The 16,667-nt window shown below is 37.9% G+C and overlaps 1 protein-coding gene across 1 annotated transcript in view; it reads right to left on the reverse strand.

Annotated features, from left to right (window-relative positions):
* The window catches only part of HSD17B4 (hydroxysteroid 17-beta dehydrogenase 4), a 91,768-nt gene that overhangs the window by 36,877 nt on the left and 38,224 nt on the right, over positions 1 to 16,667 (reverse strand). Inside the window, exons 14-17 of the mRNA XM_060008972.1 lie at positions 14,165 to 14,216; positions 9,148 to 9,219; positions 6,173 to 6,276; positions 1,758 to 1,823 (exon numbers count right to left, since the gene is read on the reverse strand). Coding sequence (XP_059864955.1) covers positions 1,758 to 1,823; positions 6,173 to 6,276; positions 9,148 to 9,219; positions 14,165 to 14,216 — 294 coding nt within the window. The remainder of the gene's footprint in view (positions 1 to 1,757; positions 1,824 to 6,172; positions 6,277 to 9,147; positions 9,220 to 14,164; positions 14,217 to 16,667) is intronic.

A 16,667-nucleotide genomic window follows, 5' to 3' on the forward strand; every position in this document is an offset into this window, starting at 1 on the left:
AACAACTAGCAAGACAGGAACACAACCCCACCCATTAGCAGAGAGGCTGCCTAAAATCATAATAAGTCCACAGACACCCCAAAACACACCACGAGACGTGGACCTGCCCACCAGAAAGACAAGATCCAGCCTCATCCACCAGAACACAGGCACTAGTCCCCTCCACCAGGAAGCCTACACAACCCACTGAACCAACCTTAGCCACTGGGGACAGACACCAAAAACAACGGGAACTACGAACATGCAGCCTGCAAAAAGGAGACCCCAAACACAGTAAGATAAGCAAAATGAGAAGACAGAAAATCACACAGCAGATGAAGGAGCAAGATAAAAACCCACCAGACCTAACAAATGAAGAAGAAATAGGCAGTCTACCTGAAAAAGAATTCAGAATAATGATAGTAAAGATGATCCAAAATCTTGGAAATAGAATGGACAAAATGCAAGAAACATTTAACAAGGACCTAGAAGAACTAAAGATGAAACAAACAACGACGTACAACACAATAAATTAAATGAAAAATACTCTAGATGGGATCAATAGCAGAATAACTGAGGCAGAAGAATGGATAAGTGACCTGGAAGATAAAATAGTGGAAATAACTACTGCAGAGCAGAATAAAGAAAAAAGAATGAAAAGAACTGAGGACAGTCTCAGAGACCTCTGGGACAACATTAAACACACCAACATTCGAATTATAGGGGTTCCAGAAGAAGAAGAGAAAAAGAAAGGGACTGAGAAAATATTTGAAGAGATTATAGTCGAAAACTTCCCTAATATGGGAAAGGAAATAGTAAATCAAGTCCAGGAAGCACAGAGAGTCCCATACAGGATAAATCCAAGGAGAAATGCAAATCCAAAGAGAAATGCAAATCAAAACTACAATGAGATATCATCTCACACCAGTCAGAATGGCCATCATCAAAAAATCTAGAAACAATAAATGCTGGAGAGGGTGTGGAGAAAAGGGAACCCTCTTGCACTGCTGGTGGGAATGTAAATTGATACAGCCACTGTGGAGAACAGTATGGAGGTTCCTTAAAAAACTACAAATAGAACTACCATATGACCCAGCAATCCCACTACTGGGCATATACCCTGAGAAAACCATAATTCAAAAAGAGTCATGTACCAAAATGTTCATTGCAGCTCTATTTACAATAGCCCGGAGATGGAAACAACCTAAGTGCCCATCATCGGATGAATGGATAAAGAAGATGTGGCACATATATACAATGGAATATTAGCCATAAAAAGAAACGAAATTGAGCTATTTGTAATGAGGTGGATGGACCTAGAGTCTGTCATATAGAGTGAAGTAAGTGAGAAAGAGAGAGACAAATACCGTATGCTAACACATATATATGGAATTTAAGAAAAAAAAATGTCATGAAGAACGTAGGGGTAAGACAGTAATAAAGACACAGACCTACTAGAGAATGGACTTGAGGATATGGGGAGGGGGAAGGGTAAGCTGTGACAAAGTGAGAGAGAGGCATGGACATATATACACTACCAAACGTAAGGTAGATAGCTAGTGGGAAGCAGCCGCATAGCACAGGGAGATCGGCTCGGTGCTTTGTGACCGCCTGGAGGGGTGGGATAGGGAGGGTGGGAGGGAGGGAGATGCAAGAGGGAAGAGATATGGGAACATACGTATATATATAACTGATTCATTTTGTTGTAAAGCAGAAACTAACACACCATTGTAAAGCAATTATACTCCAATAAAGATGTTAAAAAAAAAAATTCTTACCTGATTAAGTGAGGTGGTATCTGTAAGTACAGCATCAGGAGGTCTATTAGGTATGGCTACAGCTACCTGAGATCAAAAAACATTACACGTTAAATAATAACAAAATAATTGTTATTCTCTTTACCCAAACTGATATTTGATAAACAACCATGCTTCAATATACAGTCATCCCTCAGTTTCCAAGGGTGATTGGTTCCAGGACCCCTTCATGGATACCAAGATCTGCAGATGCTCAAATCCCTTATATAAAAGCGGTGTAGTATTTGCATATAATCTATGCACATCCTCCCATATACTTGGGAGGATGTGCATAGATTACTTATAATACCTAATACAATGTAAATGCTGTGTAAATAGTTTGGGAACTTTCTGGAATTTTTTTTTCTGAATATTTTTGATCCACAGTTGATTCAATCTGCAGATGCCAAACCTGTGGATACAGAACCCACAGATTTGGAGGGCTGACTGTAACAAAATCTGCAAACTGGATAAAAAGTTTATTTTAATATTTTATTTTCAGCACATAATGACATTTAAAATTTCATAACTGCTAGCTTCATCTACATTAAGATTTCCCTGAAATGACCTTGTTTAATGAAAGGAATTATATAAGCAGATCCATTCTCTAGGCCACAAAGGAGAAAAAGGTAAAGACTCTTTTCCCAATGCAAAAGATGACAGTAACTGTAAGAATTAGACAAACAATTCACATCTATATTGATTTAATCTTTAAATGCACTTTACCAAGATTGTGGATCTCTTTGCATTTATTTTCTTTTTAATTTTTATTGCAGTATAGTTGATTTACAATGTTGTGTTAATTTCAGGTGTACAGCAAAGTGAATCAGTTTTTTATATATATATATATATATATATATATATATATACACATATACATATACACATATACACACATAGATCTCCACCCTTTTTTAGATTCTTTTCCCATACAGGTCCTTACAGAGTATTGAGTAGAGTTCCCTGTGCTATATAGTTAAGTCCTTATTAGTTATCTGTTTTATATATAGTAGTATGTATATGTCAATTCCAATCTCCCAAATTATCACTCCCCCACCATTTCCCCCCTGGTAACTATAAGTTTGTTTTCTACATCTGTGGCTCTATTTCTGTTTTGTAACGAAGTTCATTTGTATCGTTTTTTTTTTCAGATTCTGCATGTAAGTGATATCATATGATATTTGTCTTTATCTGACTTACTTCACTCAGTATGGCAGTCTCTAGGTCCATCCATGTTCCTGCAAATGGCATTATTTCATTCTTCTTTATGGCTGAGTAATATTCCATTGTATATATGTACCACATCTTCTTTATCCATTCCTCTTTTCTTTTTTAAGTGCATAAATCTTTTTTTTTAATAAATTTATTTATTTATTTATTTATTTTTGGCTGTGTTGGATCTTTGTTGCTGTGTGCAGGCTTTCTCTAGTTGCAGTGAGCGGGGGCTACTCTTCATTGCAGTGTGAAGGCTTCTCATTGCGGTGTCTTTTCTTGTTGCGGAGCACAGGCTCTAGGCATGCAGGCTTCAGTAGTTGTGGCCTGCAGGCTCAGTAGTTGTGGCTCGTGGGTGCTAGAGCACAGACTCAGTAGTTGTGCTGCATGGGCTTAGTTGCTTCACGGCATGTGGGATCTTCCCGGACCAGGACTTGAACCTGTGTCCCCTGAATTGGCAGGCGGATTCTTAACCACTGCACCACCAGGGAAGCCCCCATTCCTCTGCTGATGGACATTTAGGTTGCCTCCATGTCCTGGCTATTGTAAACAGTGCTGCTATGAACATTGGGGTGCATGGTTTTCTCCAGATGTATGCCCAGTAGTGGGATTGCTGGATCATATGCTAACTCTATTTTTAGTTTCTTAAGGAACCTCCATACTGTTCTTCGTAGTGGCTGTATCAATTTACATTCCCACCAACAGTGCAAAAGGGTTCCCTTTTCTCCACACCCTCTCCAGCATTCATTGTTTGTAGATTTTTTGATGATGGCCATTCTAACCAGTGTGAGGTGATACTCATAGTTTTGATTTGCATTTCTCTAATAATTAGTGATGTTGAGCATGTTTTCATGTGCTTTTTGGCCATCTATATGTCTTCTTTGGAGAAATGTCTATTTAGATTTTCCTTTTTGCATTTATATCCTAATTGGAGCAGTTGAGCTTCTTGGATGTGTAGATCAACGTTTTTCATCAATGCCATTGTTCCTTCAATTATATTTTCTGCTTCTTTCTCTCTCCTCTCTTTCTGGTATGCCCATTACATAAAAGCTGGTGTACTTAATGGTATTTCACATTTCTCTGAGCCTCTTCATTCTTTTTCTTCACCTTTTTTCTTTCTGTTCTTCAGACAGAAATAGATTGATCGATCTTCAAGCTTTTTGATTTTAATTCTGCCACTTCAAATCTACTGTTGAGACGCTCTAGTAAATTCTTCATTTCAGTTATTGTACTTTCAGTTCCAGAACTACTTCTATTTGGTTCTTTTTTTATATAATTTCTATTTATTGATTTCTTTCTCTCTTTTTTTTTTTTCTGAGCCACAACACGCATCTTGCAGGATCTTAGTTCCCCGACCAGGGACTGAACCCGTGCCCCCTGCAGTGGAAGTGCGGAGTGCTAACCACTGGACCACTGAGGAATTCCCCAATTTTTCTCTATTTGATGAGACATTGTCATCATACTTTACTTCTTCACACACTTTACTTCTTTAAGCATGGTTTCCTTTAGTTCTTTGACTATATTTACAATAAATGCTTTGAAATCTTTTCCTATTAAGTCTTCTCAAAAGCAATCTCTGTTGCCTGTTTTGTTTTGTTTTTTCGTATATATGGGTCATACTCTTTTATTTCTTTCAGATCTTTTAATTTTTGTTGATAACTGGATACTTTAGATAACATATTGCAGCAACTCTGGATACTGAGACCCCTTTCCCCTTCCAGGGCTTGTTGTTATTGTTAACTTGTTTATTTGTTTAGTGACTTGGCTAGACTACTTAAGTACATTTCCCCCACAATGTGCAGACTCTGATGTTGCTCCTCAGAGGGTACAGCCTTGGGCAATCACAGTCAGCCTGGGATGGATGACAGTGGTTTTAGCAGATCTCTCCCTGATCTCTCTGTTAAACTGTCTGTCCAGCTGTTCAGCTTCACAAATTGACAGATGACTGTTCTATTATTTTCAACAGTGCCCTGGGGCATAAATTGTTCCACAATCTGATCCAATTAAAGTCAGGCCTTTTTGGAGGTGTAGTCTTTGAGGCCAGTCTTTGAGGTTTGTTATGATCCCATGATGACTCTTCTTAGCTGTCTTCCCATGGTTCTCTCTAGCAAATTTCTAGTTGGACTAGTTTAGTTTACTGCTTTCATGGAGCTACCAGCCTCCTCTTGATTATCACTAAAGTAACACTGTTTTTGAAACCATCCTTACTTTTGAGCTTCCAAATACTTGGTACCAAAATGAGTCAGTTTCCATGGGAAGAGCTTCAGAGCTCTCTATATTATTACAGCCTGCCTTGCCCCCCAGGCCAAACCTCTGCACCACTGCAACGGACATGAGGGCAAGCATCGTGGCCCACTTCTCTCCAAGTGACATCCTCACTTTACAAGAAGAGTCCTAGGCAAGGGAGGAGCTTCTGGTCTTCTCAGCTTGCCTCTAGTAGCAGGGGACCACAACCCTATGAGCAGGCTGGGCAAGAGTTATCAGGGCCCTCGTGTTCTCAGCCTGCCACGGTGGAACACAGTCTCCACCCTACAAGTAGGGGCGGGGTGAAGGAAGACAGCCCCGTAACTCTCAGCCACTTTTACCTGGAATTGAGCTTCTGCAACACAAGCTGGGGCTGGGGAGCTGGTGTGGAGGTAATAGGAAAAATGAGTGGGCTGGTCCTCCTAGGAAGACAGTGCGGCCCTATTCTGGGAACTGAGGGCAGAGGTAAAAGCTAGGTTAAATTGATGTAAAATCCAATTTACAAAATATTTTTAGGAAAAAAAATATGTTTTTGGATAGAATTTGAGAACTAAAGAGTAACTAGAATTGTTTTATACAAGAGAAATGCTCAAGTCATTTAATGAATGATGATTTGCATTTATACAAGGATCACTTGTATGTGTTAGGTTTTTCTAAAGAGTTTTGGATGCAGGCAAAGTTTGCATAAGAAAGCAAAGATATTCCCATAGTTACCTCAGCTACATTACACTTACGTCAGCCAGACTTTTCTATATATAACATATGTTATATATTAAAATATACAAATATAAACAGCATTTCAAATCCAAGGAACACATTCTGATTCAAAGAAGTGTGGACTACTGAAGCCCTACTCTATGAAATTACACATATGGTAAGTTCAAAATACAGATAAGGATCCTTAACGACACATGTATCTCGCTTATGAAGTCATAGCCTACCTTAGCTTTGTCTGACATCCGTTTTCCACCAAAGCCTCCAGAGCCAACAACAAAGATGGAGAACTGATTATAACATATAAGTTCCTCCCCAGAGTAAGAGTAGACTGAAAAGTAAATGAAAGAAAAAAAGAAAAGAGGTTATTACCAAAAGACATAACTAGTTACCCAATATATGATCAACAATCCTTTGAAAAGTTTCAGAAACAAAATCCAATTACTAAAAGGCTTTGCAATTTAAAGACACCCAGGTTTGGGATACAGAGCACTTATTTTAATCACTCACTACCAGTCTCTGGAAGACAGAGAGAAGAGGATCTTGACAAATCCTTTCTTGACTATGAAACAGCAGTTCATCTCACCTCTTCTTAAAGTTCCCCAACTGCCTTTCGTATTTCAATTCTCTCCTTCTCAAACCTTTCAAACAATTCCACTATAAAATGCAGACTAACGCACATGAAAAGATGCTCATCATCGCTAATTATTAGAGGAATGCAAATCAAAACTACAATGAGGTACCACCTCATACTGGTCGGAATGACCAACATTAAAAAGTCTACAAATAACAAATGCTGGAGAGGGTGTGGAGAAAAGGGAACTCTCCTACACTGTTGGTAGGAATGTAAATCGGTACAGCCACTATGGAGGTTCCTCAAAAAACTAAAAATAGAATTGCCATATGATCCAGCAATCCCGCTCCTAGGCATATATCCAGACAAAACTATAATTCAAAAAGATGCATGCACCCCTATGTTCATAGCAACACTATTTACAATAGCCAAGACATGGAAACAACCTAAAAGTCCATCAACAGATGGATAAAGAAGATGTGATACACACACACACACACACACACACACACACACACACACACACACACACTGGAATATTACTCAGCCATAAAAAAGACTGAAATAATGCCATTTGCAGCAACACGGATGCACCTAGAGATTATCATACCAAGAGAAGTCAGAAAGAGAAAAATACCATATATCACTTATATGTGGAATCTAAAATATGACACAAATGAACATATCTACAAAACAGGAATAGACTCAGAGATATAGAGAACAGACTTGTGGTTGCCTAGGGGAAAGGAAGGTGGTGGAGGGATGGATTGGGAGTTTCGGATTAGCAGATGGAAACTATTATATATAGGATGGATAAACAACAAGGTCCTACTGTATTGCACATGGAACTATATTCAATATCCTGTGATAAGCCATAATGGAAAAGAATATGAAAAAGAATGTATATATGTATAACTAAATCACTTTGCTGTACAGCAGAATTTAACACAACATTGTAAATCCACTAAAATTCAATAAAATTTAAAAATTAAAATAAAATACAGATAACCACACTCCCAAATTTTCAAACATTCTGCTGAAGTCCTCAATAGAGCCTGGAATGTAAAAGAAGAAATAAGTGAGAATGAAGGTATAAGCTTCAGGAGGGCAGGATCATGGCTTTTTTGCTCACCATCATATTCCCAGCAATTAGAACCGTAACTGGGACAGAAAAGGCACCTAATAAATAGGTATTAAATTAATTAGTAAATCAATGAACAAACGATGTGATTGAGCAAGTTAGTGAATAAGTGAGCAAGTAATGAATGAAAGACAGCTGTCCCTCTTTCTACTGACTACTTTCCTGGTGACAGTTTGAGCATCACCTAAATCACCAGCACTATAAAACTAGGAATATGATTTTGAATTGTATAATAAGGAAAACTATAATTATAACAAAAAATAATGGAAGTCATGGTGATTTGTATTTAAAATAAGACTTTTATCCTTATTACACAGAAAATTGGATATCTAATTCCATCTATATTTTATCTACAAATTCTAATACATTATTATCCATTACTAAGCTATAGCTAAATAAATGGAGTAGATCAAGAAAGAAGAGTAAAAATTAAAGCTAAGGTTACTGCAGAACTTTTTTGTGGTAGACATTTGGTAGAATGGTGAGAAGACTAAAAGAAAACTGGGTGAGTTGCAGCCAAATGTTAGCCAATATTTGAAATGGTTAGAAAATACAAAAATCTTAAAAAAGAAAGAAGAGGGATAAGGAGGAAGAGGGAAAGAGAGAGAACAGACACATGTTCTACGTGTCTATGATGAAATACATAGTTTACTTTGTAAACTATGAGTTAACAAAAACAATGTAGTAGAAAAATATTTAAGAGCATTAAAAATGTTCTCAATATATTATTAAGTAAAAACAAGGCAAGTTCCAAAACAACATATTCAGTATAACCTCCTGTATATTTAGAACAAAAATGATAAAGCCTATATTCCAAATACCAGACAATATTAAACTTTCCACTTCTATTTCCAAAATTTTTTATAATGCTTATCTATTTCTATTGTTCTTAAACTTTAAAACAAATAAATTCTAAGCAATGTATCTTTAGCTTATGTTTAAATACTAGTATTTCAACATTCATTAAACTACTATAATCTTTTTTTCCACTGCAAATAAAATGTGGCTATGGTGTTTAAACCACATTATAAGTTCAACAGGTTTGAATGTGCAAGGTTAAGAACCTAACTACAATTTATAAGAATGATTCAGGGGTCAAATATGTTCCAAGTTCCAAAGAGCTAACATAGAAAAGAGTATCTACAACATAGCCTAATTATCAACTGAGGGCAGTCTATGTATTCATTCCTGCCAAAAACATAATCTAGGAAGCATAATTCTCCTCTATGCTTGCTATACCAGCCACATTTCTCACCTCTGTGCTTTGGTTATGTTGTTACAAATCCCCTGAAATGTCCCACTCTCTGGACCACCCCCTCCTCCCTTATTTTCTAAAAAAGCTTGTGAATTTTTAGAACACTAATCTTGCTTTCTTACAATTGGAAGATAAATAGAAACTTATTCATCAACTTCTGTGATAAAGTATTGTATTACATACAAAGTCTATGAATCTAACAATATTATTATAAGAACTAGAAATGAGTTACCATCCGTAAGAATTATTAAACCGGATCCTTTATCCAGGACATCAGCAACAACTGCTTCACATTTTACTTTTCCTAAAATGGGAAGTAAAATAATAAATAAATAGTAAATAAATAAATAAGGAGACTGTTTTAAAGACCGTAAGTTATATGAGGACATGAGAGAAATTAACATAACTTCCACTGTAAGTTCAGCAAAACTAAAAAATCATGATTTAGAATAATTTTCAATATAATGTTGAATCATAAACATTAAAAGCAATCAGAATACCTGAATCACCAAATTTGAAACATCAATAATTCTGATAAATTAGGTTGTAAAAAGTAACAATTTTCAATCATTCAATGAACACTTGTTAAGCATACAGCCAACACCATCTACCCCATTCCTTCTCAAATCTCTACTCTACGGGCTTCAATTAGACAGTGTTTCTTTCTAACTACTCTGTTCTTTTAGGGACTGTTCCATTATTTAACTGGTAATGTTAAATCTTGATGGATTAACAATTGTTTGGGAGTGAACTCATAATCTTTTTCTCCAAGCTGTTTTTCTCTTTTGTTCCCTATACGAATGAATGGTACTATCCACCCAACTGCCAAGCCAGAAACTTCAGCATGACCCGTGCCTCATAAAATAGTGTCTAAGTATGTGGCAAGACTTGAGTATGCAGAGACTGGGAGAAGCTAGATTATATGATAAGTTTCTGATTTCATCCTGAAGTCTATGAACAGCCATCTGGGGTTTTTAATAGAGAAGTGACAAATACACTTGCATTTTGGAAATAATATTCTGGCTACAGTGAGAAGAGCAGACCTGAAGGGAGCAAGAATGGAGGCAGAGAGAACACTTAGAAAGTGAGAGATGACAGTGGTCGAAGTGAGGTGGACAGAAATAGGATTCTAAATGTATTGAAGGGACAGAATCAAAGAATTTGGTACCTGCCTGGGTGTGAAAGATGGTAAAAGAAACGCTAAGGATAACTAGATTGCTGTCACTTTCACCTCCTAAATCTCTCTCTGCTTCTCCCACTTCTCTCCATCTCTCCACCACCACCTTAGCCTAAGCTACCATCATTTCATTTGAACTACCACAACAGACTTCTAACGAGGTACCTGCATGTCCACTCTGACCAACTTTAAAACCTGCTCTCCTATTATGTCTGAAGTTATTTTTTCCCAAAGTCAACCTGATTACCAACCTGATTATGCCAAATCCTTCTATTTTAAGTTCTAACGGTATCATATATGTTTCATCTGTAATGTTTAGCACATATAGTTGCAAGTGTACATTTATTTGTGTGGCTTTTTGATTATTGGCTGCCCTCCCCACCAACTAGGTTATATGCTCCATGAGGGCGGAGTCCAGATTTGCTTCCATTCTCCATTTATTCACAACCCTAGCAGAAAGCCTAGAAGTTAGGAAGTAATCAATAAATAATTGTCAAATTGCTGATGATCTCTTCAGATGATCAACTCCACATCCAATGAAACACCAAGCCCACTCCCTACATATCGCTATAATTTCTCCACTTATATCCATCCTCATGCCCACAATCCTATTCAATCAACCACGGTCTCTAACCTAGATTATTACAACAGTCTCTTACAAAATCTCCTTCTCTCTATCTCATTCCCTTAGAATCCAAGCATTACAAACATGAGCCAGAGTTGATGCTTTCTAAAATCCACGTTTGATCATATAATTCTCTCCTTTCAGTCCTTCAGTGGTTATCTATTGTCTTTAAAATAAAAGCCAAACTTCTTCACCTGACCACACACTGCACACTGCCTCAGATAAAAAAGGGCTGCGTGAAAACTTAGGCTGTAACACTAAACGGAAGACTCAAACTGAGATGGTGGAGCAGGAGAACACGGAACTCACCTCCCCCCTGACAAACACATCAAAAATACATCTACACGTGGAAAAATTCTCCCTGAAAATTAAGTGGAGACTACCAGAAAGACCTGTACAACCAAGACTGTAAGAAAGACCCACAGGTAACTGGGTAGAAAGGGAAGAAAAGCGAGCGGGTCAGGACCTGTGCCCCTGAGAGGGGACTCAGAGGAAAAAGGAGATTACACATGAAGAGACCTTTCCTGGGGAGTGAGCACTTCAAGCCACATATTGGGCACCCCAGCCCTGGTGTCCAACAGAGGGAACACGAGTCCCCTTGGCTGGCTGGAGGGCCAGTGGGATTAACAGGAGGGCTGTGGGAAGCCTGGACTCCGGGAGCATGTGAACACTTATGTGCTCCTGAGGCAGGGCAGAGAGGGCAGACTGAAACCACTTGGGTAGCTGACTGGTTGCCTACAACTGCCCTGGTCCCCAGCCTGAGCTGAGAGAACACGCCAGCACCATTTGCCTCGTGTTGCAGCTTCACTCTCTGGGCTGCCGTGATTGAGGAAAAGGCTCAGCCATGAGACCCTGAGAAGGTTCAAACCCTAAGTGGCAACTGAGTGGCGAGGGGGCAGCCATTACTGGTGACTGCACTGGGGCTCCAGATCTCTGATGGTGGCCATGCCAAACAAAATCCATGCTCCGACCCTCACTGACTACCCACCCCAGCCCCTCTCGCTCCACCACTGCGCCCCTCTAGGGTAAGGGTGCCAGCGCTGGGAGGGGGGGAAGCATACACTTAAAGGAAACTTAGCCAGCTCAGACCCGACCCTCAGGGCTTCTGCTCCAGCAACTTGGGACCTGCCCCTGCACCAAATAGTGGGGTAACAGCCACTAAGCAGAGGGGAAGCTCTACCTAACATCTAGCTTGGCCCTACTCCTCCATCTCCAGCCCCACCCCCTACCAAGATGACAGCTGCCAGCACACCTTGAGAAAAGACATAAATTGTGCTCACATCAAATCCAGCTCTCCCATCAATGCCACTGGGAACACGCAGACTGTACAGGGACACGCCCACAAAAGAACACCCCTTCAAGACCACCATAGGTAACTATTTCACCAAATTTCAATAGATAAGCAAAATGAAAAGACAGAGGAATCTGTTTCCACTGAAAGAGCAAGAGAAAACTCCTGAAAAAAACAACTAATGAAATAGAAATAAACAATTTACCAGATAAAGAATTCAAAGCATTAGTAATAAGAATGCTAACTGAATTAGGGAAAAGAATAGCTGAATACAGTGAGAGTTTTAACAAGGAACTAGAAGATTCTAAAAAGAACCAATCAGAACTGAAGAATACAACAATTGAAAAGAAAAACACACTAAAAGGAATTAACAGCACACTAGGTGATACAGAAGAACACATAAGTGATCTGGAATATAGAAAATGGAAATCACCCAATCAGAACAGCAAAAAGAAAAAAGATGAGAACATTTTAAGGGATCTTTGGGGTAACATCATGCATACCAACATTCCATTATAGGGGTTCCAGAAGGAGAAGAAAGGGAAAAGGGGGTCAAAATATATTTAATGAAATTATGGCTGAAAATTTCCCAAGTCTGAAGAAGAAAACAGATATCCAGGTACAGGAAACACAGAGGGTCCCAAACAAGATGAATCCAAACAGACCCGCACCAAGACATAGCATAACAAAAATGGCAAAACTGAAAAGAGAGAATTCTAGAGGCAGCAAAAGAAAAACAAAGAGCATATACAAGGGAATGCCCATAAGGCTATCAGCTGATTGTTCTGCAGAAACTTTGCAGGCCAGAAGGGAGTGGCATGGTATATTTAAAGTGCTGAAAGGGAAAACCCTACAACTTAGGATACTCTATCCAGCAAGATTATCCTTCAGAACTGAAGGGGAGATAAAGAACTTCTTGGATAAGCATCAATACTAAACCAACCCTAAAACAAATGTTAAAGGGTCTTCTCTAACTGGAAAAGAAAAAGCTATAACAAGAATTAAGTATCTATAGAAAAGGAAAAATCCCATTAGTAAAGGCAAATATATAGGGAAGGCTGAGGCTCAACCACTTAAATAAGCTAGTACAAAGATTAAAAAACAAAAAATTGTGAAATCAAGTATAACTACAATAATCAGTAAAGGGATAAACACGAAGATGTAAATATGACATCAAAAACACAGATGGGGGAAGCGAGTAAAAAAATATAGAGCTTTTAAAATGTGTTTGAACTTAAGGGACTACCTGGTTTAAAACAAATAAATAGAGTCATAGATCAACATCTATGAGCCCCATGGTAACCACAAATCAAAAATCTACAACAGATACCCAAAAACAAAAGAGAAAGGAACATAAGCAAAAGAAAAGCGTGAAACCACAAAGGAAAAAACTAAAAGAAGAAGAAAAAAACAGGGAAGAACTACAAAAACAACCAGAAACAAGTAACACTAACACTGAAACAGAACTATTCAGCATTAAGCAATACGAATTTTTTTTAATTAAAATCTCAAAAAAAATTAAAGTACAATTCTAGTTATTTGCTGACCTCTACCATTATATAATGTGAAATGAAAAAGACTTTTTTTTATTTTACCACCTTACATGGTCAGTATATAATTAATATTCTGACATCAGAGTAGCAACATAAATATATCGAAGTAAAGTGAAAAAATAATGAGAAGATTTACTGAACAAGTAAGATATTATTGAGAAAAATAAATTGATTATTAAGACAGCCTTGGTTTTACTTACTCTAAAAGAAAATAGAAAAAAGTTAATTACAAGACATTGTATCTTTAAACATTGTTTGCTTTATGAAAATCAGTACCAACACAAATACCTGAGAAAAGAATGAAGAATCATATTCATGGGAATCATAACTGATTATACACAATCACTAAGTTTAGGACACAGACAGAAAATGCTCCTTTCAATTGCTGACCAGATGTTTAGTATTTTGAAGTTATTTCTTAAATAAGACTATTCAAATAGGACAAAGTTTAAGGGAACCAAAATAGGTACTAGTTAACATCAATCTACTCTAACGCCTGACATGCACATAAATAACTTAGTTTATTTAGGTTGCTCTATGCCAGTTTAACACATTGACACAGTTTGGAAGGTTAGTCAGAAAATAAAACGATCAAGAACTCACCTGCTCTGGGAAGTGGTTTATATAACTCCAGGTACTGTTCCCCATGAAGAACCTGCATTAGGGTAAGCAAAATTTTATTAGTAGACTTTCTTCTTCCACAGCTTCTTCTGTGGATACCGCTAATCACAAGTGGCATTTCACTGTCCACACGTTCATGTGACTACTTCCCCCAAATTATCTGTCTCAATTTGGCTCCCACTTCTTAATTATATGATTCAGAAATAATCAGTACCCCAATCTAAAGACTGTCAGCTCTCTAGAATAGAAGAGATACATTTGTGTTCTTTCTTGACATTCATAAATTTTTGTTGACTGATAACTGTGGATTATTTGCTAATGGAGACACTAAACTAGGCGTATTTCCAGTGTTCATCACTGTGCCTGGAACATAGCAGGTATCCAGTAAATATCTACTGAATAAAAATGAACAAATAGGTCAGTACTAGAAAAGTAATTTCAGGTCACACCTGCCACATACAAATGACACAACCAAAACATTAATATAAATCTTACAACCACATTCAAGTAAAAGCAATGTCAACATTTTCTTAGTGTAAGAGTAAATACTAAAGACTCTGTGCAACTTCATAGCCACTTAACCTCAATGTATCAAAGCAAGAATATAAAAATATATGTAGGAATACTATAGGACAGTAAAAACAAAACCTGACCCATATATCCGAATGACCACACTCAACTGCTATGGGACAGTTTAATTCCCAGTCTTCCTCAGAACCCAGAAGGGAGGGTAGTGATGGGAGGACAAATGAAGGACTGCCTCACTATCATATGACCTGGAAGCTCAAGGTTAGGAAGACTGGGATTCAAATCCCAAGACGGCTATCATTCCTAGGGACAGATTTTGAACACTATTCATGATTTCCAACTCCTTCCAACTCTGAGGAAGAATCCTGAAACATTTACTTTAATTGTTTGTACTGACATTACCCAAACAGAAGAACTGTATGCAACAAATACCATGGGAGAGTGACTAAAACAACAAACTGCCTGGCATCTATTTCTTGCGTCCTTCCCTACTTCATCGAATACTTTAATAAAATAACCGTAGATTCTCATAGATTCAGAGCAGCAATGAGCTAATCGATCCTCCAGTAAATGGGTTCTCCAATCAGTCAAAATCACAGAAATCAGTTCAAAAGTCTACGATTCAACAGTTATCAACTGGACTCATGGCCTGACCCTTACTTCAAGAAATAAAATAACCCCAAAGGCTTCTCACAATTGTTTGCTCCTTCTTGGAACAATTTATTCACTTTGCTTCTCAAATACCACATTCTCCTGATACGCCTCATACCTCACTGGCCACTCCTTCCCAGTCTCTCTTGCTAACTCCTTCTCATCTCTTCAAACTCTCACCAAACTCAGGCTTTTTTTCTCTACTTACATTCTCACACATTGGTGATTTCACCCAGTCTCATGTCTTTAAATCTCACTTAAATGCTACAAATCCCAGTAGGGCCTCCCCCGCAAACTCTAAACTCACACATTTAACTGCCCACTTTATATCTCCACTTGAATGTATAACAGGCATCTCAGATCTGTCCAAAACCAACTCCTGATCATCCCCACCTTAAAGTGATTGTATATATCTATTTTATTATACATAGTAATATGTCATATGTAACTACTATACATATTAAATACATTGTACATAATTATGAATATACGGGTATATATGCATATATATCATCCCAGTTAACCTGACCAAAAACCTTCATCCTTGACTCCTCTTTCTTTCCATGCATATCCAGACTAGTGCTGGAATTACCATAATAAACTCCAAACTGGTTTCCCTGCTTCCATGCTTGGCTCCCATAAATCTATTCTCCACAGAGGAGCAAAACTGAGCCTGTGAGTGAACACAGCCAGATCATACCACTCCTCAGTTCAAAGCACTACAAATGGCCTCCCATGTTAATCAGAGTATGAGTTGAAATTCTTATGATGACTACAAGGCCCTCTTCTCCTACCGCTGCCCCCTTGCTCATTCTATAGCTGTATCAACCAAAAGCAAGGTAAGTATGCACCTGCCTCGGGGCCCTTTACACCTACCTGTTCTCTCTGTTTCAAATATTCTTCTCTCTTGCTCCTTCATCACTATCGTCAGGTAAGGATTATCATACCCATTTTATAGATAAGGAAACTGAAGCTTAGAGAAGTTATTAACCCTTGGTCAAATAGCATGTAATGGCAGAGAGAGAATTAATAACATTATGCCAGGGTTACGGACTGTACATAATTACTGTTGCCTTCTTTTTGCTTGCCTTTTCAACGAACTCTCTACCCTTTTTTTCTCTTTAAGAAAAATTAAAAGACATGCTAAATCTTTATTCTTGAATCAACCACTATAAACTATTGTATTAAGACACCACACACACACACACACACACACACACACACACACACACACACACACACAGTATGTGACATTTACCAATCATATTTAAAGGAAGAGAAGAAGAGCAAAATGAAGGTTTCTTAT

Source organism: Delphinus delphis, chromosome 3 (genome assembly GCF_949987515.2).
Source record: "Delphinus delphis chromosome 3, mDelDel1.2, whole genome shotgun sequence".
Lineage (NCBI taxonomy): Eukaryota > Metazoa > Chordata > Mammalia > Artiodactyla > Delphinidae > Delphinus > Delphinus delphis.